General features: G+C 37.6%; 1 protein-coding gene across 1 annotated transcript in view; it reads left to right on the plus strand.

Moving 5' to 3' along the window:
- Positions 1 to 12,991, plus strand: part of LOC136855581 (blastula protease 10-like) — a 58,863-nt gene extending 45,872 nt beyond the window's left edge. The window contains exons 11-15 of the mRNA XM_067132675.1: positions 1,558 to 1,709; positions 2,172 to 2,218; positions 5,862 to 6,069; positions 11,703 to 11,801; positions 12,746 to 12,991. Coding sequence (XP_066988776.1) covers positions 1,558 to 1,709; positions 2,172 to 2,218; positions 5,862 to 6,069; positions 11,703 to 11,801; positions 12,746 to 12,991 — 752 coding nt within the window. The remainder of the gene's footprint in view (positions 1 to 1,557; positions 1,710 to 2,171; positions 2,219 to 5,861; positions 6,070 to 11,702; positions 11,802 to 12,745) is intronic.
- The last annotated feature ends 12,655 nt before the right edge of the window (positions 12,992 to 25,646 follow it).

A 25,646-nucleotide genomic window follows, 5' to 3' on the forward strand; every position in this document is an offset into this window, starting at 1 on the left:
TTTCCACGAGCAGTCACGTTCTGACAGGGATGACTATGTGACCATCATTCTCGCAAACATACAAGCCGGCAAAGAGGGAAACTTCCAGAAAAGAAATGACAACAACTACTCTCTGCCATACGATTTCTCATCAGATATGCATTATGGTTCGAGTGTAAGTTGACTGACATCTTTCTTAAAGCTTACTACAGAGTCCCAGTTTCTAGCTTTTCATCTGATTCCTTTCTCTTCTGGTTTCTTAACGTCTTAAGATACTCTTTCATTTTGAATCCTTTTATCTCGACATTTTTCACTCAAAGACAACCGAAACCATTAAGTTCCTTTATTTGTATAGTTCAGAATAAGAGGATCAAGGCCTATCTACTGTAATATATGCAACCTCTCTTATGGCCGATGTTCGAAGCCGGATTTCCTTATCACCAAACTGAATGGAAGAATCAGAAGGAGCGAGTTGAATGGGAATTGTTACAGACTATTTTTTGTTAGTGATGAATTCCAATGCATGAAAACTTTTCTGTACACTTAATAGTTGTCTATGCTCGAAAGGCTAACTTTGAAGTCGGAGAATATTTCAACAGGCGCAGGAGCCTTTCCTTCTCTTCAAATGGTGAAAAATGAGTTGGACTTTTGGAAATATAAACTTCACGTTTTTATTTTTATCTGTGATCTGTGCCTTCATTAATGAGTCCATGTAGTTACGAGGAAACTGATGATTAATCGGTATTTATAGTTTGCATGTATAGATGAAAAATTCTGAAGAACATAAAATGATATGAATATTTATATACATTCTATGTCTGGCATACAGTAGGACTAAATTACACGCATTTTATCATTTCCTTTTTATACCCAAGGGAAGTCTTCTTATAGTACAAACATCAATAATTTACCTGCAATTATGAATTAAGGTTGTGTAACAGTTTTGTGAATTAGATTATGCTGGAAACAAATGTATGCGTATTACACTTCATATCCTTGCCTTCGGTCACCAACTCAACTTTCAGTGTTCGTGCAGTACCTAGGGCATAGAATGTTCTAGTAAACAAAATCATTCTCCGAATTTTGGTATTTTTCTGCTCATCTTTTCAAGTGATCCATGATCGCTAGAACAAACCGCAAGACTTTAAAAAGAAATCTGAATGTTTCTGCCCCAATCAATCTACTTGTCTGAGAATTTATGAAATACATTTCTTGAGTCCGTATAGTTCGCCTTTTAATCAAGCTTTGTCTTGCCGCTGGAACAGTACTTCACTGTGAATGGCAAAAACACAATAGTAACTAAGAATCCGTTGGCGCAAGAACTCATTGGCAGCAGAAATGGGCTGAGCCACTATGACAAGCTACTGGCAAACACGATGTATCCTTGCATTAGTAAGTTGAAGCTAGTATACAGTATACGATTTACCTGTTGCAGTATGAATAGTGAAGGTGGCTACAATTGGCGCCACATTCAGTATAAACAAGGTGCTTTATAACTGAGACATTGAACAAAACAATGGTGAGGGGATTAAAATAATCTAATGCTATCCTTCCTTGTCCCTTTCCGCACCAAATCAGCAAAATGGATGCAAAACTGCGGCATAACCACGAACCCTTGCCAGAACGATGGCTATGTAGGAAAGAACTGTTCCTGTGTTTGTCGCAGCGGAACAAGTGGCACTCACTGTGAGACCGTCACTCAAATCAAAGAGGGTGATTTCTGGTCTTTGGTAGAGAATACTTGATAGCTCCTTTGACAGAAACGAATGAGATTCTGCAGTTCTTGTGGCTAATAGAATTTTCTTCTAGATCTGAAATACCACATTCCAAAATATAATTTTTTATTATGGTAAAACTTTTATGAAATCATTTATGAAGTATGTTTCATCATGAACTGATTGGCCTTAATGAAATAAAAACAAAGGGCTTATTGAAAACACAGCCCATACCAAGCACATTATTAAATGTAATATTTCCAGTCATTCTGAGAGAGTAGCTTTATTTATTTAAAATCTATGCATTCTGGATAACAGACTTCAGGATGTAAGAATAGTGGACTATATGAGGGAAAACCGTGCATTCTCTAGGTGATTCACTGACTGGAAGAATGGCTAAAACTCATACTTGCTCAAACTATAGTTTTGGACGAGAGCTTTGTCCTTGATCCTAGTTAATTTTCTTTTGCGTTGCAGATAGCCTTCTCTCAGGTTGCTCAGCAAATGTCACTGCACCTGGGACAGTAACTTCTCCAAACCACCCCAATAATTACCCATCAGGTAAGTTTACATTATACAGCTTGGCAATAACATTTCTCAGGCATCCCGAACTTGGCCATCAGGTGGGTCTCATAATCGTGTATCATCTGTTGCTTTTCCCTCTGAACTCAAGTATCGGTAGTCTTGTCTTCCCATTTCCTGAAGCAAGGAACCTTCTGGAACCTAACTGTTAATTGCCTTCGAGGTTCGGCATGAGCTCGTTCTCCTCAGCCTTTCATTCTGAGTCCCTCTCTGAAGACCGATTTCTTTCAGCCATTCATTCAGTTATTTACAAGTCTGATCATTTCTATTATCCGACACCTTGGATGTTTGCCTTAATTTTAATGTTTGACTGTTTAGCAAATTGATGGCCAAGGTTCTTCAGTTACAGAATTATATATATTCATCGGAGAGACTGAAATCTGTACACGCTTTCTGAGGACTGCTATGGCCGGCTATTTCCTACTGTCGGATCCGAAGGTCAGAGAATGTTTGGCATGCAGTGGCCTGGTTGCCCGTTGCTCAACTTTACACCCTTCCCTTCCTTCTCTTGGGCAGTTCTGTCTTTCCACTGGAAATGTTGACGATAAGTATGCCTGGTGACCACCATTGCTGATATCATGCAAATCATTAAATTCAAATAGGCTAAAGACTATGATTACTTTTAAACTGGGTAACCATTGAATTATATGCCCAGAAGGCAGTCTGACAGAAGATGACTTGATTCCTCCTTCTCAGTTATAAAAGAGTGGACCTTCTCTTCAGTCCTCCCTCTTTCCCAATTACTAGAAGTCCAAGGATGCAGTGTCGTAAGCTGAAACATAGACTGACTGCCTTGCCATTCCCATTGTACTTCAGTAAAAGTGAGCAATGACTAGTTTTATGACTTACTTCAGCTCAAGGCGATTCTTTTTATTTTCTAACAAGTCATCGTTAAGAAAAGCATTCCTGGTGTAAAACCTTTTCTGACAAGAACACCACGGAAAGTGACTACTACTACCACTGGCATTCATAAAAGGACTAAGAATTCCTGTCTCTCTCCTGGGCAAAGAAATGAAAGCTTACTGTACATGTAGCTGTCCACTGCCTTTCCTTTGGGCATACTCCGCCTAGGAAGGCTGGCAGTCAGAAATGCACTATGCTTCTTCCACTAATTGAGTTGTCTACAGTGCTTGGATTTTCTGCCTGGAGCCTCTAGGCACTCAGACCCCAAAGAACCGCCTTCATGAAAGGAGAATGAGCACATACATCCACCATAACATAAAACAGGATGAAAGAGAGAGGCCTGAAAATGCATACTATTTATAAGAACATTATTTTCTGCTTTGGTTCTGAAATAAAAATCAATTCAAGAACTGCAGAAGTAATGTTAGCATTATCAATACGAAGTATTCTCTCCTCCTTTTATTATCTTTTCTGTTTTGAATTTACAGGTATAAAGTGTGTGAAATGGATCCAGGCTCCTGTGTGTACCACTGTGAAGATAAAGTTCAATTCCTTTAGACTTTACGGAAGAGACGATTATTGTGATGGAAACAGCTGCTGCTATTTCGATTCCCTTGAGATAAGGACCACCAGTCTTACTGTCGGAGAAGTGTAAGGACTCAAAAGTTTGCTGTAAACGATTCTTGAGCATTTTGGCCGCATTATTGGATCCTTTGTCTAACCGACACTTTGAAAAAAAATTTATGTTCTTATAATGATTGTGCCAACGATGAAGATAATTTCAAATGATCAAGTATTATTGGCCTTGGTGCTTAAATATCTCTATTTATTTGGAAGTGGATAATGCACTAGCGCGCACTAGAACTTCACCGACCTTTGGAAAAGATATTTACTTACATTATTTTGGTAGATAATAAACTGATATATCTGCTTTTGTCTAATATTTGCAGTTACTGTGATCAAGACATTGCTGCCGGTACAGAATTCACTTCCCCGAGCAATCAGATGATCCTCTTCTTCCAAACAGGAACAAACTTCTATTCTGGATGGTCTGCTAATGTGACCTTCGAACCCGTTCCTTCGTGCCAGTAAGATTTTTTTTTTTATTATTTAAATTAAGTTCCTGAGGAAAACCTCAATTGGTGCTTCCCACTGAAGTCTGCAGACTCCTTCTCCAGGATTTTTGTTCGAAATTTTCATTTCTCAGCTCCCAGTTACAAAAATCTTATTCATTTCCCATTTCGTCCACCCGATAAGTTCTCGGATTTTTAGGTGACTGATCATCATTTGAACTTTAATCAGAGTTTTGGTTTCCATCATGAAAAAGTTTGCTAATTTCCTTCCTTTTCCTTTCGTCTAGTAACAGTAAAAAATGATAAAATGCCTACTTGTGAAATTTTCTTCATAATCTTAGAGTAATATTGTTGTGGCTTTTCAATATATATATATATATATATATATATATATATATATATATATATATATATATATATATATATATATATGTGTGTGTGTGTGTGTGTGTGTGTGTGTGTGTTAATCTGAAATTTTATGCATGGAGAAAATGAAAAACAAGATTAAATCATATTTGACTTCAGAGTTCAACAGTTACCTTGATTCATCTAGATGCTTGTTTTAATACTCTTAAGCTGTTTTTTATGTTGCTTAGATACAAGAAGTTGTTTTATTATCTTAACCCTTCCTTAGTGTCTATAGATATCATCATTAATGAAAGACGTTTCTTGGATATGGCCCTTCAAATGTGGATATAGGTGAAAATAGCATAATATTTGTCATTTGATTTAAATTAAGCTAGCCTTCAGCTGGCATAGGCTCTCGCTCTTGGGCTGTGCGTGTAATGTCATGTGTGGTTGATGTACATCAGCCACACAGCCTCACAGAGATATTGGGAATCCTTGACATATGCTCTAAGAGCACTGCTGGGGCCAACAAGGTTCACTGACAACTTACAATATTTTGTTCTCGTGAACTGACGGATGCATGCGTCGTGGTGTGGCTTGTAATCTATGTTCACTCCTTTGCCAAGTGGCTGGGATGAGGCTGAACACTTTCCTTGTTTAGAGATCTTGGCACAAGGGGCTGCAGGCAGCTCATACTGGTATTGCAGAGAAAGGTTCGCCCCGTGTCACCAAAGATGTCTTCCCATTTCAGACTTGCTGTGATGGTACCACAGTCTCTTGTTTTAGACCTTGTTTTAGATTTTGCCTGGCATCAGCGAGTTCTTCGATGTTCAACTGCAGTTGAACCCTGTTCATTTCTATCCTGGATGCAGTGTCTGCTACAGGGTTTTTCTTTCTGGTGATTTGGCAGATGCTAACAGTTGTCACTGCTGAACAGAGGAGTATGCATGGACTGATGGTTGGTAATCTGTCAGGTTGGTGAAAGGTGTGCCTTCGGATAGGTGCCTGAGATGTCTCGTACTCAGGTGGACGGTGAGTTCTTGATTGAAGGTGTTGTATTTTCTCTCCACTAGATGGGTTACTACCAAAAGCTGTTGGAGGTTATAAGCAAATATGCCCTTTGAACAACAGTGCCTCATCCCAGAATTTCTTTTGGGAAACCAGGATAGCATCACTTCTCAGAGAGTGTAGCAAGAGGGAAGTTACAGCGAAATGTGCTTCATATATTACTCAAAGGACTGATCTCTCGTAATTTCAACAGGCCAGAAACAACGTCGACAAGTGCTTCAGTCAGCACAACAACCAGCACCAGTACTTCCACCAGTGCCAGCACGACATCAACTGCGACGAGCACGGGCGACGCTTGCGGCGTTGCAGAGTTGGGACCTGGTGCAATCGAATGGACTTCTCCAAACTTTGGTCTGGGTAAATACCCCAACGGTGAATCCTGCGCACTTTCAGTCTCATCGGTAAGTCTCGTCACTCAGCAGGCCATAGATGGTCAGTGAACTGGCAAAAATGACAAGATTTTTCCATAAGAAAACGAAATAGATGACATTCATTTAATGTTTGCAAAAATTTATCGTTGAATTCTTACACTTACAAAACAACAAAAAGGATCAACAAATCTACTAGTGAAATATAGAACGCTATTCACGACAGTATATCAGCATTATAAAATATTTGCAAGAAATGTTGCAGGAAAAGCAAATGTTGCATTTAAAATATTTCTTACTCTCTAAAAAAATTCGTAAAATAAAATATTTGTAGAGCTGTGATGCATGGGAGTAGATAGACTTATGAGTGACTCATAAGATCGTTATTACGTGCGTGAATTTTCAGCAACTCATTTTCTATATAAGTTTACTTGCCAATCATATACACATTTCTAGTGTGGTTGTTTGATGCCAGTTTTCACAGCCTAATCATCCAACCAAATGTATCATTTAGTAAACAAATGGTTATCCCCACAGAGGTCTCCAAAATGGGCGCAAATAACCCTGAATACATTCAGCCTAGGCAGAAAGGATCGCGTTTCGTTACAACGGCCCCTCTTATCTGCGCTGACGTACGTACTTTTCCTTGGTCTAGTTACGGAAGGCCATCATCCATTGCTGTTGCCATATGCTAAATTTATTTTCTGTTTCTCAGTTGTCTCATTTAATATCATATATATCCTCTTCTTAACTTTTAACCTGTTTTTTCCATTTTGTATGTATGTATATATATATATATATATATATATATATATATATATATATATATATATATATATATATATATATATATAGATAGATATATAGGATAGATAGTAATAGATATACATATACGATGCCTTCTATATACTGTATATATACCTGTGTATGTTTATGTTTATGTACATTAATGAATAAATATATATATATATATATATATATATATATATATATATATATATATATATATATATATATATATATATACATTATGTATATAAAATGCATAATTTTACATTTGTAATAAAAGGATTGCTCCTGAGTTGAGGTCACAGGTGAAGACGGAGGTCTTACCCATTCAAATCTGCAGTACAGAAGGCTTATAAGTGGAAATATTATATAATCAATGGGTAGGTTTGTTTAAAAGCAAATGTTGGTATTTTGTGTGTAATTGTGTGTTCTCCTTGCTGCTGGGAGAAAGGAGCTGGTGACTGGTACAGCTTATTCCTTTGTATGGGGAGGACTAGTATGACTAAGATTTTCAGAGGAAGGAAGATCGCTTAATATAACTGGCATGAGGATATTCAGGTTTCTGACTGGGGAAGAGATAGAAAGAGAATAACTGAGGATCAGGGAAAGTTTGTCAGGGCCTGTCGAGAAAGAGTAAAAATTTTCAGAGGTAGGTGATCGCATGAGGATTTTCAGTTTGAGAGTGAAGATATGGGAGGGAAAGTTTGGGGCCTGAGCATGGGCCTAAAGAGAGCTTGTGATAGACAGTTTGTGATCAAATTGTGTCATTGTGAAGAATGTGCAGCTAGATGATGTTTTGTGAAGAGCGGTTGAAAGTTTTTATGGCGACAGCAGTACTTGCGTTAGAATTATGTAAATTGGAGAGTTGGTCTTTTTGGTTGTCTTGTTTTCTGTGCAACATTCTTATGCATGCAGTGCTGAGAGAAGTCAGGAGGAGGATAACTGACATAAGTGCATGTAATAATATGGAAAAGGAAAAGTCCCTAGAGATATGACATTGCACATCTTTAAAAAATATCAACAATACTATTGAAAATTGATTACCTATTTAAATTTCAAACGCATAGGGAACTGTGATAGTTAAAAAAACTTAAAAATCTTCATGGCAATCAGAACTACGCTGTGGAAAATATGGAAGTTTCACCAGCCTCTCTGACCTTCAACTTACACCTGAAGAAAAAGAACAAGAAATTTCTGAACTGGCATAACAAACTAAAATTCCAACTTTCTCTTATCTGTAATTGAATTCTTTTGAGAAGGTAAGTAAAGGTTTTTTTTTTTGGCAAGTTAAATGGCATATGTTTTTTTTTTTTGAAATGGAACACTTTTTTGTATATCTAAAAGATGAGATAGGATTGATGAGACAGGAATTTCCTCAATCTTGCTGCCAGAGTGGCTTCTTCTTCTAAATACTTCAGAACACCCATTACATAGAGCCTTTTAGCTGGATCCTCCTGAGCCGTCTCCACATTTCAATCGAAATTCCCTGGTTTTTTTTTTTTTTATTTAAATGACTGTAACATCTACATCATTGTTAGTGTTCTGTAAAAGAAAACTATTGAGATGGCTTTCTGTAAAAGTCCTATCCGACTTTTTGGCCGCCCTCAGATCTTTTTCTTCTAGGGCTAGAGGGCTGCAAATTAGTCTGTTGATCATCCACCCTCCCATCATCCAACATACCAAACAGCAGCCGTCTAGCCTCGATAGTTTTTATCTTATTTTATTTAGACATGACCGTGCTTCTGGCAACGCTATAGGACAGGCCACCACCGGGCCGTGGCTGAAAGTTTCATGGGCCGCAGCTCATACAGCATTATATGCTGTACAGAAAACTCGATTGCGCCGAAGAAACTTCGGCGCAATTTTTACTCGTTTTCTTTTCATTATAATAATTTGCTTTAATAAATAACGTAATGTACTTTTTGCCATTGATAACCATTGTTTTGGAACGCCAGTTAAGGCTTCATGTGCAGTCATTCAAATCCATCCAAACCGTTACCACGCTTGCTCTCGCCGCAGTCTGACAGGCCTAAAGTACGGGACGAGGAAGCTTCCGTCCGCGAATTTCGACGCCGAGTTCGTGACCAACGCCAGAAGAAACGGCATCGGATTCAACATCACAATCGTCAGCGAAACGAGCAACTGTCATGAGGTGAGTTTCAGACGGGTTCCCACGAGCACTTAAACGGTTTTGGCCACTAGTTGCATCATGCTGCCAAATTTAACAAGTATACGATATTAAGTATTGAGAATAACAGGAGGTGACGCGTATAAATACAACAGCCACACTCAGAATCTCTTAACTTCTGGAGTACCTGCTTTCTTTTTGGGTGCGTTGCGCCCTGGAAACCTCTGAATCCACATCAGGATTCAAACATGAACTAGGAAACGCAGCAACCCACTGCTAACCTATTACACTACTCTGACGCAGGTTTGGCAAATGAGAAAATTAAGATTACCTGCTTAAAAAGCGCTCTTGTAGCTGCGTTAACGTAAACTTTGGTGGTCAGTTGCTACAAGATCTCAGAAAACTCGCTCATGAGACGCAGTCTTTCCTCTCTTTCTTGTTTTAAAAGGAAACAGCAGTTACTGATGAAGCACATTATTCAGGACTGACCTCACAGTCAAGATGGTGATGCATTATGAACTGCTGCTCGTAATGTCTCTTGTGGTTCATCTACAACTTTTGCTTAAGGAATTGCTCAGTTAGCCTTCCAAGGCATAAAATTTTCGTCTCTCTCACTTTTTCTCTCTGGTACAGGGGAATGATAAAGTATAGTGATTCTTATTTTAGTATCACCGGTCTGTTTTTCATGGTTAATTAGTCAATTTCTCTCTCTCTCTCTCTCTCCCTCATACTATAGCTGGTTCACTTAAGGTAGATTCTTACGCCTACGAGATGTTTGTTTGGTGGGCTCTGATTGGCTGGTACCTGGAGGTTGGCGGCTCGCTCACTGTCTCATTTTTACGTCTGCCGCTCAGAAAACTAGCAACATGTTTATATTTCTTCATTTATCTCACGTTTTGAACAAGATAGGAAAGTTTTGGTCATACCATAGGATTCGGTATTAATTGTACAACTAAATCATGATTTCCTGAAATCAATAAGATAAAACACAAAGGAATTACAACGAGTAAAAGTGAAGAGAGAAGCATTTAATTCTTTATACCTGTTTTTACTTATCATCGGATTTTGCATCATTCATGCAATCAAGATAAAACAAAACTTGTGTTTTCATACAATAAATTCACCCTGAATACGCTGGTGCTTTCAGATTTTAGATGCGTGTCATATGTGAAGAGGAAATGATGATCTGCAAGACACCGCGTTGGTCCTCTCAGTCGTTAACAGTTGCCAATTAGCGATATGAGAACATTGCAGTTTCGACAATATTTGCCGTATCATTATGTCATTACATTTTCTGTAAATAAATGCATAGAATTCCGATTATGACTCTCGAACATTTTCGCTCCAATATCATATATGCCCGTATGTCTGGACATATCTGATAAAAAAAAAAATAAATAAATAATCTGATGGATGCATCTGGATGTGCTGGCTTCAATTTAGACCGCCAGCAGATTTTATGGTGAGAAATAAAAAATGTACTCTCGTTCATTGAATGAACTTATGAAAACCATAAGCTTTTGATATTATTGACCAGAAAAACAAGCGGCCATAATAAATGAAATCATCATTATGTAGGCCTGTTATTTATCATATAGCCTACAGTTTGTATGAAAATTTCTCACCTAGACTAAATTGAACGCAACACATCCAGATACATCCATCTGATTATTTTTTTTCTTTCTTATCAGATATGTCCAGACATACGGACATATATGATACTGGAGTGAAAATGTTCGACTGTCAGAATGGGAATTCTATGCATTTAATTACAGAAAATGTAATGACATCATAATACGGTAAATGTTGTCGAAACTGCAAACTTCTCGTATCACTAATTGGCAACTTTCAATGGCGCCTCAAAGTTCTCGCTGTTTGCAGATCACCGTCTCTCGGCACTGCTGCCAAACTGAGTCAAGAACGGATGCCACATAATAAGACAAATTATAAATTTTCTCTTTACATATGACACACATCTAAAATCTGAAAGCGGCAGCATATTCAGGGTGAATTTACTGTATGTAAACACAAGTTTTATTTTATCTTGATTGCATGAATGGTGCAAAATCCGATGATAAGTAAAAACAGGTATAAAGAATTAAATGCTTCTCTCTTCACTTTTACTCGTTGTAATTCCTTTGTGTTTTATCTTATTGATTTCAGGAAATCATGATTAATACCGAATCCTATGGTATGACCAAAACTTTCCTATTTTGTGCAAAACGTGAGATAAATGAAGAAATGTAAACATGTTACTAGTTTTCTTAGCTACAGACGTAAAAATGAGACAGTGAGCCAGCCGCCTACCTCCAGTACCAGCCAATCAGAGGCCACCAGACAAACGTCTCGTAGGCCCAAGAATCTACCTTAAGCCAACCAGCTGTAGCCTAGGTATGACTTATGGCTGTCTTGAAGTTTTCGTTTTTCACATTTAGAATAATATTGTCTTGGCTTTTTCTTCAGTACTGTATTTTCAATTGATTTGTGCTATAATTTTTTAGATAAAAAGACTTGGATACATGTTTTCTTCTTTAAGAATTTAGCGAATTGGTCCCTCGAAATACATTAAAAAAATAACTATAATGATGATGCAGTCTTAGTAATTCTCAGTTCGATCATTATTTAAGATAGTATAGTTTTGGGACAGACAACTTATCAAGTACTCCAGTTAAAATAGACTCTTTGGTTATTTCGAAGACTCATTTAACGAGACTCACTGACAGTTTTCATTCCCTTGAAATGTTTGCAGCTGATCACTACAGGAGACGTCGGCGACACGGGCACAATAGCCGCCCCCCGTCAACCCAACTACACCTGGCAGAAGAAAGCTTGTGAATTCTGGATAAGGGTGAGTTCCAGCCGGGTGTGACTGCAACGATGGGTGTCAAGCCACCAAATATTCGTGAAATTTTACCTCTCATCTCTCTGGACTCCACATTAACCTCTTCATTCCTGAGTCACTTCCAACGGAATTGTTCCGTAAAATTCCTTCACCTCTCAGTTCAAACAATCCTTTGCTATGTGAAAATCTAAAAAAGGTGACTTGCAGTCTAGGTAGATTTTACTATTTTATATTAAGTATACATACACACACACACACAGATATGTTTGGATCTATGTATACACACACATATGTGTGTCTATATATTATATACATACATTATATATACATATATGCATACACACACACACACACACACACACACACATATATATATATATATATATATATATATATATATATATATATATATATATATATATATATATATATATATATATATATATATATAGATTCTGCATATATATATAAATTATGTGCACTCATATACACATAGATATATGATATATATAAATTCTTTTGGGATGAAGTTGATAGCCCTATAACAGTTTCAAACCCGACTGTGACCCACTACAGTACATTTGCACAGTCAACCAAGTACCTGATTTACTGCTTAAGTCAACAGAGGCATAAATGGATTTTCCTTCAACCCTGTTCTAAGAAAAAATCCTTGGGTTGCCTGTCTCATTGGACTGTTCTTATGAAATAAGAAAAAAATGAGTGTGGTCCGCTGGTATAGTGGTTAGTGTCGGGGAATGCCGCACAAATATCACTGGCTCTGTATCATGATCAGTTACTGCTGCAGCATTGGGTCTGCAGTGGGAGGTTGAAACCAGCATTCTTTATAAGATTGAATTTCAAGTCAGTGGCCCCTCTGCACTTGTCCCATGTGAATAAGTTTCATCTTCTGAAATAATAATAACCCTTTCAAATCTCTTCCTTTATGGCAGTCTCCAATTGGCACCCGGATTCAGCTCGACTTCACTTCAATGGTTATGTCGGTGGACTGCAGAGTGAACAGCGTCGTTGTGAATGGAGCAGGTGACGTCACTTATCCTTCAGGCAGCAGCGACAGGTACTGTGGAACAAGCCTTCCCCCGTCAACAACGTCTGCGGCCAATGAGATGAACGTACTCTTCTTCAGCAAGAGAGCTGCAAAGCTGTTCTCTGCCACATGGACTGTCGTTTCAGCATAGTGAACGAGGCCCTGAAATTTCTTTGGCAAAATGATGAGAGTGCTGCTTTGGCGTTCAAAATTTTCCATCCTCTGAATAAATTTCGATAACTGCCATATGTTCAACATCCTGAGGGTTTCATTATGTAATCAGCAAAAAAAAAAAAAAAAAAAAAAAGATTGAGCAAATATCTGTTAAAAATCTGCCCTGATCATGTCATTGCACGAAGCCTGAATGACTTGGAAGATGAGGATGTCTGGCTTGTACTGTGAATGACTTCGCTTACTTCCTTCCCTCTTGGGTTTTCATTGACCTAATATTTATTTCAGTGGGAATATAAAATTCTTGTAAACCTTATTATTTTTCATTATTTCCCTTATGATGAGCTTATTCTACGGAAAACTGTAAGAAATTTTTTCTTGTTCCATTATGAGGACGTTATTATCCTTATTATCCAGAACATGAACCTTATTCATATGAAACAAGCCCACAGAGACCACTGACTTGAAATTCAAGTTCCCAAAGAATTTGGTGTTCGTTGAAAAGACGTAACAGGAAATAAAGAAAGAGGAGATTTGCTAGTAGAAAAGAAAAAGTAAATTAACAGCCTAATAAGTAAATAGGTAAAAATGTAAGTAAATTATCAAAATACACGGAGCATTGTCTAGGGCAGTAATGCATTGCACCTTCGCTAGAACTTTTGAAGTTCCAGTCATACATCATCCTCAGGGAGACTGTTCCACAGTCCGGCGGTGTGAGGAATGAATGAATATTAAAATGTAGCTGAGCAAATAGAGGGACCTTTACATGCATATCGGATTGGTATCACTATTCCTCTTTATGAATACCAGGGAGGTGTTGAGATATACACATTTCACGTTCGCTAGCATGATATCTCGTTTTGCCGATATGTTATGTAAAAATAATGGTTTAGTCTCTCTCTCTCTCTCTCTCTCTCTCTCTCTCTCTCTCTCTCTCAGTGCTAAGGGGTAACATCTTAATTTTTAAGTTAGTATTGTTTTTACGAAGGTTCAGGAAGTCCAGTTTGCAGTTAAGCTCTCTAAATGTAAGACATATTGTCTCAATAGTTGGTTTGAGTAGGTAAAGTAAGTCGTTGCTTTCCCTGACCCAGCCACAGTTAATGGTGTTCAATAGTCCTTGGGGATAACTTTTTATACTGAAGGATTTTTCTCATTCGTAGCAAACCATTTCATAGAATTAACAAAGGATGGTGTTCAATCTCTTTTTTGGGAAAGGTTTCAACCACTAGAGAGTTCTGATACACTTAAAAGGAATTTGTTCCTCTAGTTAAATATTTACCACCTTATCAGAAACCATTTTCCTTACTACTTCTGCATCTGTTTTGTTACAAGTAACACTGTTAGGTGCATCCACGTAAACACTTGTCAACTTGGTGCATTTTTGCTGTAATTGATGCAGAAGTCAATCTTATAATAACGTTTTGTGAAATACTAAATTTGGTTACAGCCATTGCGTTGTGCGATATCAAGTCTTTTAAATAGTTGTGAAGTATTTCATCTAAGAGGTCATAAACCATTTAGTGATTTTTTAAAGGTCGTCAGTTCAGTCCTAAACGGGCACGATGCCATATTATGGTTTTATGAAAGTCTGACACTCATATCATTTGTGTTCAAGTGACGCTAATACTTTTGCCGACGCGATATCTTGACATCCTATATATATGACAGGTAGGGTTGTCTTTATTAGGTGATGGTTTTTACTCCTCAATGTCTGGATAATATTTTGACTGCACAGTCTGATGTTTGTAGTCTGAAGCTCGTAGTCTGATTTATGGTTTTTATATTGTATATGATTTTTGGTGGCTGCTGTCTTTACGTCTTTTGCTAATAGTCTAGAGGTGACATGATTCCTTTTATTTTTCGAATCCGTAGGTGACCAAGCGTCGTGGCAATATCTTAGTTCGCGAACACAGGAAATATTCTCATCATAATAAAGTCGAAATGCCTCGCTAGTCTCTGAGTCTAAGGATTCAGTTCTCACCTACAAGTCTTTTAGATGAATATTACTTTGCTGATGGTGAAGTTTTTGTAGGAATCTTCCTCTTAGATATAGGTATACTCTTAGTACTCGTATTTATGTAGTTATCATACATAGAAGATGAATAAGCTCTCATACATAGAGGTTTGATAGGAAATGTTTTGCGTGGTTGCTTATTAACAAGTTGAACAGTCATACAGGTCTTCCTGTTATATGTATAAAAAGTATAGGCTAAAGTACATTTCATAAGTTGGCCATATTTATTGATATTCAATTTGTGAGGGTGTTCGTCAGAATAAGGGGATATGTGACAGTACCCTTGGATGAAATAAGGACACTGAGCTTCGGAATCACTCTGCAGTTGTGCAAACAGTTTAATTGACTAATATTAATACAAAGAGGAAAAACAATAAAAAGTTTGTGGCAATAAAGTCTGCAGAGATATTTCCACTGAAGAGTAATCTGTACAAGTAGGCGCCCATGTACTGTACATGATGGTTTTATATGCCGTTATGCTATTTTGGAGGAATTATCGATTTTTAGTTTTTTACAGTTTTGGACTGGTATATGTCTAAATAAACATGTCATGAAATATTATTGCTAAAAAAAGTTGTTTATTGGTTTTTATTTTTGTTTTTTACAGTTTTACTGGCATTGAGCGAACATTTTTCGTAAACATTCTGTATGACTTTTTAGGAGGAAGTGAGAAATGTATTTACTTTCCTAAAAATACATTATCTACTTTAAAAACTGGCTTTTTTTCAAAAAAATATATCTGAGTAAATTTTTTAGTTTTACCAGACCACTGAGCTGATTAACAGCTCTCCTAGGGCTGGCCTAAGGATTAGACTTATTTAACGTGGCTAAGAACCAATTGGTTACTTGGCAAACCTACAGCTTAATGTGGAATCCGAACCACATTATAGCGAGAAATGAATTTCTATCACCAGAAATAAATTCCTCTAACTCTTCATTAGCCGCCCTGACAGTCGAACTCGGGCCTAGCAAGTCTAGGCCACAACTCTACCGAATCGCCCAACGAAGAGCTATCTGAGTAAATATTTCTCGATATCACCCTGTGAGCGACACTGAGCGACAAATTGTCGTACAATATCTGTATGACTTGTCAATTCTGGATAGTAGAGAAATTTACTTCAGTATCCTACTAAAACTACCATTTTTCTACGATAACAGCTTGTTCATTCTCTAAAAAATATAAAAAAAAACTAAATATATAATTATCTATGCATCTCGATATTTTGAACTCGTTATCACAGATGTACCATGCCAACTAGTATACAGATAATATTTTATGCTTCTTGATATATTTTTACTGCGTATTTTCGGAGATATAAAATTATATAAGTAGGTAACAGTTCCAAACAATAAACCACGTCGATTTGTGTGTAGTAAATGTTTCTGGTTCAAGTGAAGTGATATCCTAGTGCTTTGTGATGCATTTACTTTTCGGATTTTCTTACTGTGTAGTGCATTCACGCAATTCCATTGCCATAAGCAAGAGAAGTACCACTCTTATGAGGGAGAAATTTGAACGACTGCGTCTCGTAAGTTTGTGACAAGAGAGGGACGAAGCGAACTCCTGCTGGGAGAAAAACAACACCAGAACGCCTATATCTAAGTAAGGGATTTGTTTTCCTGCATTAGTGATATTCTAATTAGTGATTACTATTTTTCATAATATTAATAATTGGGTAGTTTAGTTTAGTTGGCCATGCCATGCAACACCTTCTGCCCGGACTACAATCACTCCGCCAAGGTAAGTAGTTCCACGACCCGACCCTGCTCGTGACCCCGTGACCCCACGTGCCCCGATACCTGACCCAGTCTATTCCCAGTTTGCCAAGATGTCATCCGTACTGTCCGCGTTGCATCCCGCACACTTGCAATTTGCCGCCACCAATCCGGTGATGATACTTGATTTAGCTGTTCTATGCAGTGATGAGAAGTCATTGCTAGTGTTCTTAATGAAAAGTGGCCTTGTTGGTGATTTCAGTGGTGTCTGTGGCCACTGCAAAGAAGGTACTGTTGGTCTGGCGAAACATGGCGACAGTTTCCAGTGGCGTTGTAATGCATGTCACTGCAGGAAACACACGTCCATTCGGAGTGGCTCATTCTTCTCTCGTTCACACCTGTCATTTGGGACTATTTTAATTCTCATTCATGGCCTAATTTCGCTGAAACCCGACAATCCCGAGACATTGCCATACAAATGGAATCGTCATCTCCACCCGTCCCTGTTCCACCAGTTCCAGGCGTAAAGATCCTGCCAAAACCAGCCGTCCCAGCCCAAAAGAGAAGAAAAATCAGGTTGCCCGAATTTTCCAATGATTCTGATATCGACTAAGATAAGTGTGGTTTTTTACCCATTTACGGTTATACATTTTACTGGCTTTCTGGGTGGGTCCAGGAGGGGCGAAGCCCCCTGGCAAGGTCAGGGCACGCCGTCCTGTGTGAGGTTAGGTAGGTCTGATCTGGTTAGGTCAGGACCTGGCATAACAGGAAGGGTTAGGTCGATTTATGATAGCTGGCTTTCTGGGGGGGTTCAGGCCCTCCCCGCCAGCCCCTGGCCAGGTTAGGGCACGCCGTCCTATGTTAGGTTAGGTAGGTAACATCTGGTTAGGTCAGGACCTGGCGCTATAGGAAAGGTTAGGTCTGTTTGTTATGGAAATGATGATAAACATTAGCTTCCGTCCCAGCGCCATCTTGTTTGTATTCGTCCACCAGTTTCCTAGTCAGAACCTACTACCATCTGGTGGTGGGTATCGACTAGAAAACTGGCAGCCGATAGCCTTGGCCAACTACACTGTAGGCGCTCCTAATTATTATATAAGAAAACAAAGCTTGATTTTATTGCAGTGATTTGTCGTAAACTCGTGAATTGTGTAGGCTTGGTTGTCCAGCGTTTGTTTACTTTAACCTCTCAGTTGTTTGTTTATTTGCCTCTCCAGTATCTGAGCGGAAAACATGTGCAACAGTGGTAATGTATACAGGTAGCCTATTTAGAAAATTTATATTGATAGCATATATTTTTATAGGTTACGAGGAAAACTTTAGGGTGAGTGTGAAACGATGAGAACAAACCTTTCTTAGAATACCATGTCCTGGCCTAACCTCATTAGGGCATTTATTTTTATAATTTATTTATTAAGAAAAAAATTCGCACTAATAGGATATAGCCTACTATTTATTATAGGTTATGGAGAAAACATTATATCGATAGTATATATTAATTAATTTTTGTTATGAAAAATATATACATTAATGCACTGATATATATATATATATATATATATATATATATATATATATATATATATATATATATATATATATACATACATATATATATATATATATATATATATATATATATATATATATATATATATATATACATACACACACACACACACACACACACATATATATATATATATATATATATATATATATATATATATATATATATAAATATATATATATATATATATATATATATATATATATATATATATATATATATATATATATATATATATATATATATATATATATATATATATATATATATATATATATATATATATATATATATATATATATATATATATATATATATATATATATATATATATATATATATATATATATATATATATATATATATATATATATATATATATATATATATATATATTACTAAAAGGACCTAATTCAAACTGGATGGTATCTAATGGAGTTTTTATTAAAAAAGTTACAAGCTTTCTTGGACAAACAGTCCACATTATCAAGTATTCTGTACAATGGGCGGACGCGTAGTCCAGCTGTTTTTATATCTGTGTGCTGGGTACTTTTAATCCTATAATCACCTAGCTCCTCCTGTGTGACCCCCACCCCCTCCTGATCTTGGTCTTTCGCTGCTCCCTTCTTCTAGGTGTCCGTTTTCCGTGCGTTCTCTTGCATTTTTCCTTCATTTCCTTGCTACTGTGGAGTATACGATTTTTCTAGATATGCTGTCTTCAAAGCCGTTTCCGGTGTTCCCTGCCATCGTGTTGTTGGCGCAAGTTATGAAGGCGTTCTCTACAACCAGTCAGGATGTTTTGTTGGTGTTCCTGTACAGAAAACTCATATTTTCCCAGTCTATTCTGTGATCATTTTCCCAACTGTGTTTGGCAACTGCCGACGTCTGATTATAATGCGTTATGTTCTGCAGATGTTGTTTGTTTCGCTCTTTACATGATTTGCCAGTTTCGCCATAGTACCCTTCTTCACAGTCTAGACACGCTGCCATATAAACCGCCCCCCCCTCTAATCTCTTCCCCCTCTACCAACTTTTTGTTTCTAACCATTTTATTCCTAATGGTGTTTTTGTAGCTGCCTATCAATTTGAAATTATTTAGCTTTCTGTTGATGGGTGCAATAGAGTTGTTGTCCGGGACTGTAATTATTTCCTTTCCTACCAAATGTTCCTTTTCTATCCTTTCCCTCTCCCCAAAATAGTTTTTCTTTGCTTTGATGTGTGCCCACTCCCACTAATACTTAGGGTAGCCTAATCTCCTAAAACTCTTCCTCAGGTAATCCAGTTCTTCGTCTAAAAATTCGGGACTGCAAATCCTATAAGCCCTGATGGCCAACCCTGTCATTAATCCTATTTTTATTTTTTTCCTATGACTGGAGAACCTATGTATGTATGAATTGGTGTGTGTATTCTTCCTATATACCTTGAATTTTAAATTTTCCCCTTCCCTCTTGACCAGGACATCCAAGAAAGGAATTTCTCCCTCCTTCTCTTCTTCTATTGTGAACTTGATGTGTTCATTTAGTTTATTTATGTTTTCTAAAAACTTGTGCAGATCTTCCCTTTCTCCCTTGTAAATAATTAAGATGTCATCCACATATCTTACCCATTTTACGATATTTAAGTTCCCTTTATTTACTTTGCCCACCTCTTCCTTTTCAAACCATTCCATAAAGATATTAGCTAGAATTGGTGAAAGACTTGAACCCATGGCCACGACATTTTTTTTATATAATGGTTTTCGCCCCACTTGAAAACATTAATGCTGAGGGACGCTGTTAGCAGTTTTATTAAAACGTCATGATCTATGTCGCATGTATAAACCCTCTCCCCCATATTCTTTTTTATTATTCCATCGTCATCTTTACTGGTACGTTAGTGAACAGGGAAGTTACATCCGAACTTGCAAATTTACAGTCTTTTACGTTAATTTTGGATAATTCGTCTATCAGGTTCATGTTATGTTTTAAATGCCCTTCGGATACTAAGCCTATCCATTTTCCCATTATGTTGGAAAGAAATTTCTCCAGCCTCCTCTGCTGTGATCTCGTCGATGCCACGATCGGTCTTAGCGGGCACCCTTCCTTGTGGATCTTAGGGCTACCATAAATATATGGGATCTCTGGACTTTCCACTGATTTTACTCTATGTTCTAATTCTTTTCTCTTGGTTTTGTCGTGGATTTTTGTCAACGCTTCCCTTACTTTATGTTAAAATTGCACGGTACCCCCCTAATGTCCGGTTTTTTGTTGCAAGCCACATATGTGTTTTCATCGTTTAGCAGTTGTTCTAACTTATTCTTGTATTCTACGCATCCATTACTACAACCGCGCCCCCCCCTCTGTTGTCTGCCTTACAAATCTTTATGTCCTTGTATTTTCCTAACTTATCAAGGGCCTTTCGTAGCCTCTCCGGAAACACGAATCTGTTCGACCTAATCCCCGCCCACATGGCCCCCCTGCAAAAAGCTGCTTCATCCCCATTTTTTTTCTTATCTAGTTTCCTTAAACTTCTACACATTTCGGTGAAATCGTGACATTCATTCCCCATGCAAAAATTAAGGCCATTTCTTAACACTAGCACTTCATCCCTACTTAGGAGTCTCTTTTTGTTTCTAACCATTTTATTCCTGATGGTGTTTTTGTAGCTGCCCGAATTTTCCAATGATTCTGATTTCGACTAGGATAAGTGTGGTTTTTTATCCATTTACGGTTATACATTTTACTGGCCCATAAAACACTATTTGAATGCTGTAACCATATATTTTGAGTACTTCCTTCTGTGCTCCTGTTCACTGGTAAAATATGGACACATGATGAGTTACAAGAGTACATATACAAAGAATATGTAAGTGTGGCAGTATATCTACTTTGTAACACATCACTGCCCCATATTTTACCAGTGAACAGAAATTTGCAAATGTTCAAATAGTGTTTTATGGGTATATTTTATATTCATATTATACTGTTGTATCCAAAGATTATATATATATATATATATATATATATATATATATATATATATACGAGGGTAAGTCAAAAGTTCCAGGAAAAATTCAATATACTCTTTTATTTAAGGATTTTATCTACTATTTGTAGAAATTTGGGGCCTTTCTATTAAACCATGTTGAAACTGCATGTTTAACATCCAAAGATTCAAAACCGATTTACGTGTTCCTTGAGTTTTGGGAACAGGAAAAATCTGAAGGAGCAAGATCAGGGACTATAAGGAGGATGTGGAAGAGTTTCACTAAATTTGTAGGACTTCTTGCAACCCTTGATGAATGTCTGGAGCGTTTCATGATGGAACAAATTTCTGCGGTGCAACTTTCTCGACGTTTTTTAGCCAATGCAGTCGTCAGTTTTGCAAAACACCTTTGTAGTAGTTCCCGGTGATGGGGCAGATCTCGCCACTTTGAACTTCACTGGTAAAACCTAACCATTGCTTTGATTGAATTTTACTTTCTGGGTCATATTGATGGATCAAGTTTCATCTCCAGTAACAATCCGGTCAAAAACTCTGATTCATTTGATTACAAAACTGAGTACATATACAAACGAATTTTCATTTAAAATTGAAAATGCGGAACCATGGGAGATCCCAGTTTCATTAGCTATCTATCGATAGTAATCCGACGATTGATTCTGCAAAAGCCACAATTCTTTCATTTTTTGCAGTCGATGGTCTTCCCATTGGGTTTGTCTTTGAGGTCCTCCTGACCATCCTAAATCGCTTTATCCAATCATAAACAACTGATTTAGATGGAGAAGAATCTCCATAAACTTGTTGCAAAGCTTCAATAATTTTTCCTGGTTTCCAATCATGGTTGGAACTTGTGTTAGCTCTCATCTCAAAATTTTTATTTTCCAGTGGGTTCATGAAGTTATTTTCTGAAGCAGATTTATATTCAAGTCTATTATACTGTTGTATTACAGTAAAAGATATTCATATATATATATATATATATATATATATATATATATATATATATATATATATATATATATATATATATACACACACACACACACACACAGTGCTTCATGACTGGGTGCTTGGCATTGCTGCAGATTAGTGGCACGCTGAGAAATAGAAACTGGGACGTGACATGAGCGGGTTAGATTTTTTCCTCAAAACTCGAGATGGCTTCCTGACATGCGGGGAGGGAAGATATGGGGAGTGCACTCAATATGCGGTTTAGCACTTGCAGTATAAGCAAGTCTGGAATGAGATATACCCAACTCGTGCACAGCAGTTGAACAACGCGTAATTAGATAGATGTACGTGCGCTCTATAGCGTACGAGAATTGATTTGGGTTGAAGCACGAAGCGGAAAGCAGGTATGCAAGATTATTCGCTGAACACGAGTGCTTATCATATTCACGCACTGTGTATATGATAAGTGAGTAATGTGTTTGAAAGTTTAAAAGTGAGTTACACTAAAGAAAAATTTTTGTGTTTAGCTTTTATGATTTGTGGGTTGTTTTTTCCAAACTTGTAGGTAAATTTGTGTCAATCCCGTGTTAAGATAAAAGGACAAGTGAAAATAAAATTCTCTCTCTCTCTCTCTCTCTCTCTCCCCCCCCCTCTCTCTCTCTCTCTCTCTCTCTCTCTCTCTCTGAGATCGGGGGTTAATGGCACGTATTCGTTATGAATTTTAAAGTCACTTTACTTTACTCTTAAGAGCAAATAAATTAGATATGCAAAATTATGTTAAGTTACTTTTCTTCTACGATGAACTTTTAGTATTTACATAATCTTTTACTGTCTCGCTCTCGTCATGACAAGTGATATGGTGGGTAAAGGGTTGCAAATTGTTTCAACGATATTCACGTCTTTCACGGTTTACGTTAGGAGGAAACATTATGAAAGTTCGTTCAGTTAACGAAAGATGTGGAACTGAGTCGCTTGTGTGGGACACAGGTAATTGTTTTGTCGTGCGACAGAGACTAGGACTAGGTAATGAAATGGGCGGGAAAAGACAATACTCACTCTACTTTCTTTGATAGATGCGGGGTTCGAATACAAACTCAATTAACTTTACACATCAGCAATGTCTTTACTCTACTTTTAATACACTGGGAGGGTAGTTAAATAACTACGCTTGGAAATGTTTTTTTATTTCTCCAACACTGGGACGATCCGCACATGTGCCAACTCAACAGAATGCTTGCTCGCTGGCTCGACATCTAAATGCCAGAGATCGCTATAAGGTTCCTATAGCCTACTGAGTTATCCCAAAATTTATCACTGGTCGAGAAATCGTACGCTTTTCTTGGCCATAACTAGTCTTGAATAAACTCTTAGCTACTTGTTCTCGCTGACACATGCACAGTTCCCTAACTTCGTACTTCTTAATTGCTATGTTCATTCATATGGCAACACCACACTGCCCCTACACTTGAAAATTTTGATGACAGGAAATTCGCGCCTACCTCTCTGTTTTGCTAACTTAAGAACCTATGCGTTGTCACCTGCGTTATGACTAAATTCTAACAACAGCGGTTCGTTGCGTTTCTTTAAAAGAATATTAATATCACTTTTCTTATTTAAACTTACATATCCTAAATGTTAGAACACAATGATAATACCCTTTTTGACTTTACTTCTCTCTGCTCCAGACGCTTCTATGCCTTTTGTGAATAATGAAATTATTTAATTAAAATGAATGATTAAATTTAAATGCCTGATTTATTCCTGGCTCATCTCTTCCTATTTATTAGCCCTTTTCAGCGATGCTACTTGGCTATTCCATAGGATTCTTGGCAACGGTCGTCAATTTCATAAACTGGGTCCTTGGTGTAGGAGGGAATTGGAACAAATTATTATAGACTGACTTCGTACCAAGGGGGGCCCGAGTTTATGAATAAAAGGAAAACTACTGGAAACTCACCTTAGAATCTTCCTGGATTTAAGTAAATAATGAAGGTCACCATTTGGAATTAGAATTTTTTTACAATTAAAAAGGGTTTATTTTACAGAGAATGGGACAAATATGCAGGACCCAAAAAGAATATAAAATGCAAAAAATTTACAGACACCTAAATTACATACGATAGAGCAATAATGCAGCAATTTGCAAATAAGCAATGTAAATATGAGGGGCCACAGATACAACAATCCCCGTTATAACAAATGACTTATGTTAAAAATGCATCAATTCACAGACAGTGATACATGGGAAGGGGTGAACTCCAGGGTAATGGCAATCAGTTAATTAAGATGAGTTCTGTGTGGGCAACGAATTCTTGCGATCAGGCTGTGACCAGGAATGGTTGCGAAAATTGGATGGCAGTCAGAACTAGTGGGGGCATAGATTTGCGGACTGGACAGGATAGGATGGCTCCTGCAAGAAAGGTCAGGAGTTAGTACAAACACGGAAGAGAAAGGAAATCTCCCTTGCTAGTAATTACACAAATCTTAGCCCGGGATGGCGGGGAGGGATTAAACACTTATATCACTTAAAGTAATTTGACCTTAATTTGCACGATGGAGGGGATATGTGAATACTTATCACTGAATCATATTAGGGTGATTTCAAAGCAAGTCATGGGGCAATTCACGGGCTGCTCTAAGTAGGGTGACTTAACAAAGGAACTGTTTTTTGTTGGAAGAAGAAAATTGAAGTTTGAAGGAATGGGAAAATCAAGGAATTTCACGGGGGCGGGAAACGGGTGGCTTATAGACTAATTGCGGATGAACATACCTGGGTCGGTAAGTGTGTGCGCTGAATATATACGCCAAGGCTGTGTACCGGAGTTAGTTCTCGCCAGCGTAAAAAGCACCGAGCGTGTTGCTCGACTTAGTCATAGCTGCGAAGTGGCGTCTGGGAAAACTCAGCGTGTCTTCCCCAGTTGTTTGCTTCAAAGTGCCAGCCTACGTCTTACCTGCAAAGAGTCACACAGCCAACAAAATTGGAGGTTAAATTCCTATCTCTCTCACAGCCTGGCTACGTCCCCATGCCCATAATGGCCTAGCTACTCCCATATAGTGCGATGGGGGTGACAGGGCGGTCGCTGTTGTCCACCCCAGGTCAGCTGAGGAGGGAGGCTATCCCTACATGAGTGAAAAAACAGGCGCTAACCGCTTTTCTCTAGTTCAAAATACGCTTGGTTCTCCCTCGCCCGTCATGTTTTCTTGGCCTTACAGTCAAATGAAAGGTGAGAAACAAACAAGTTCGGTCAAAAGCTCCATCATAATTTGCTATGAAACTGTTTATAGTGTCATCATTTTCTAAGATTCTCAGTAAGACAACATTGTATATCAAATATTGTGACAAAGTTCACCAGATTAAAGAACTAATTATCCATACATTAAAACTGAGCGTTTGCTTAATTC

Source organism: Macrobrachium rosenbergii, chromosome 32 (assembly GCF_040412425.1).
Source record: "Macrobrachium rosenbergii isolate ZJJX-2024 chromosome 32, ASM4041242v1, whole genome shotgun sequence".
Taxonomy (NCBI): domain Eukaryota; kingdom Metazoa; phylum Arthropoda; class Malacostraca; order Decapoda; family Palaemonidae; genus Macrobrachium; species Macrobrachium rosenbergii.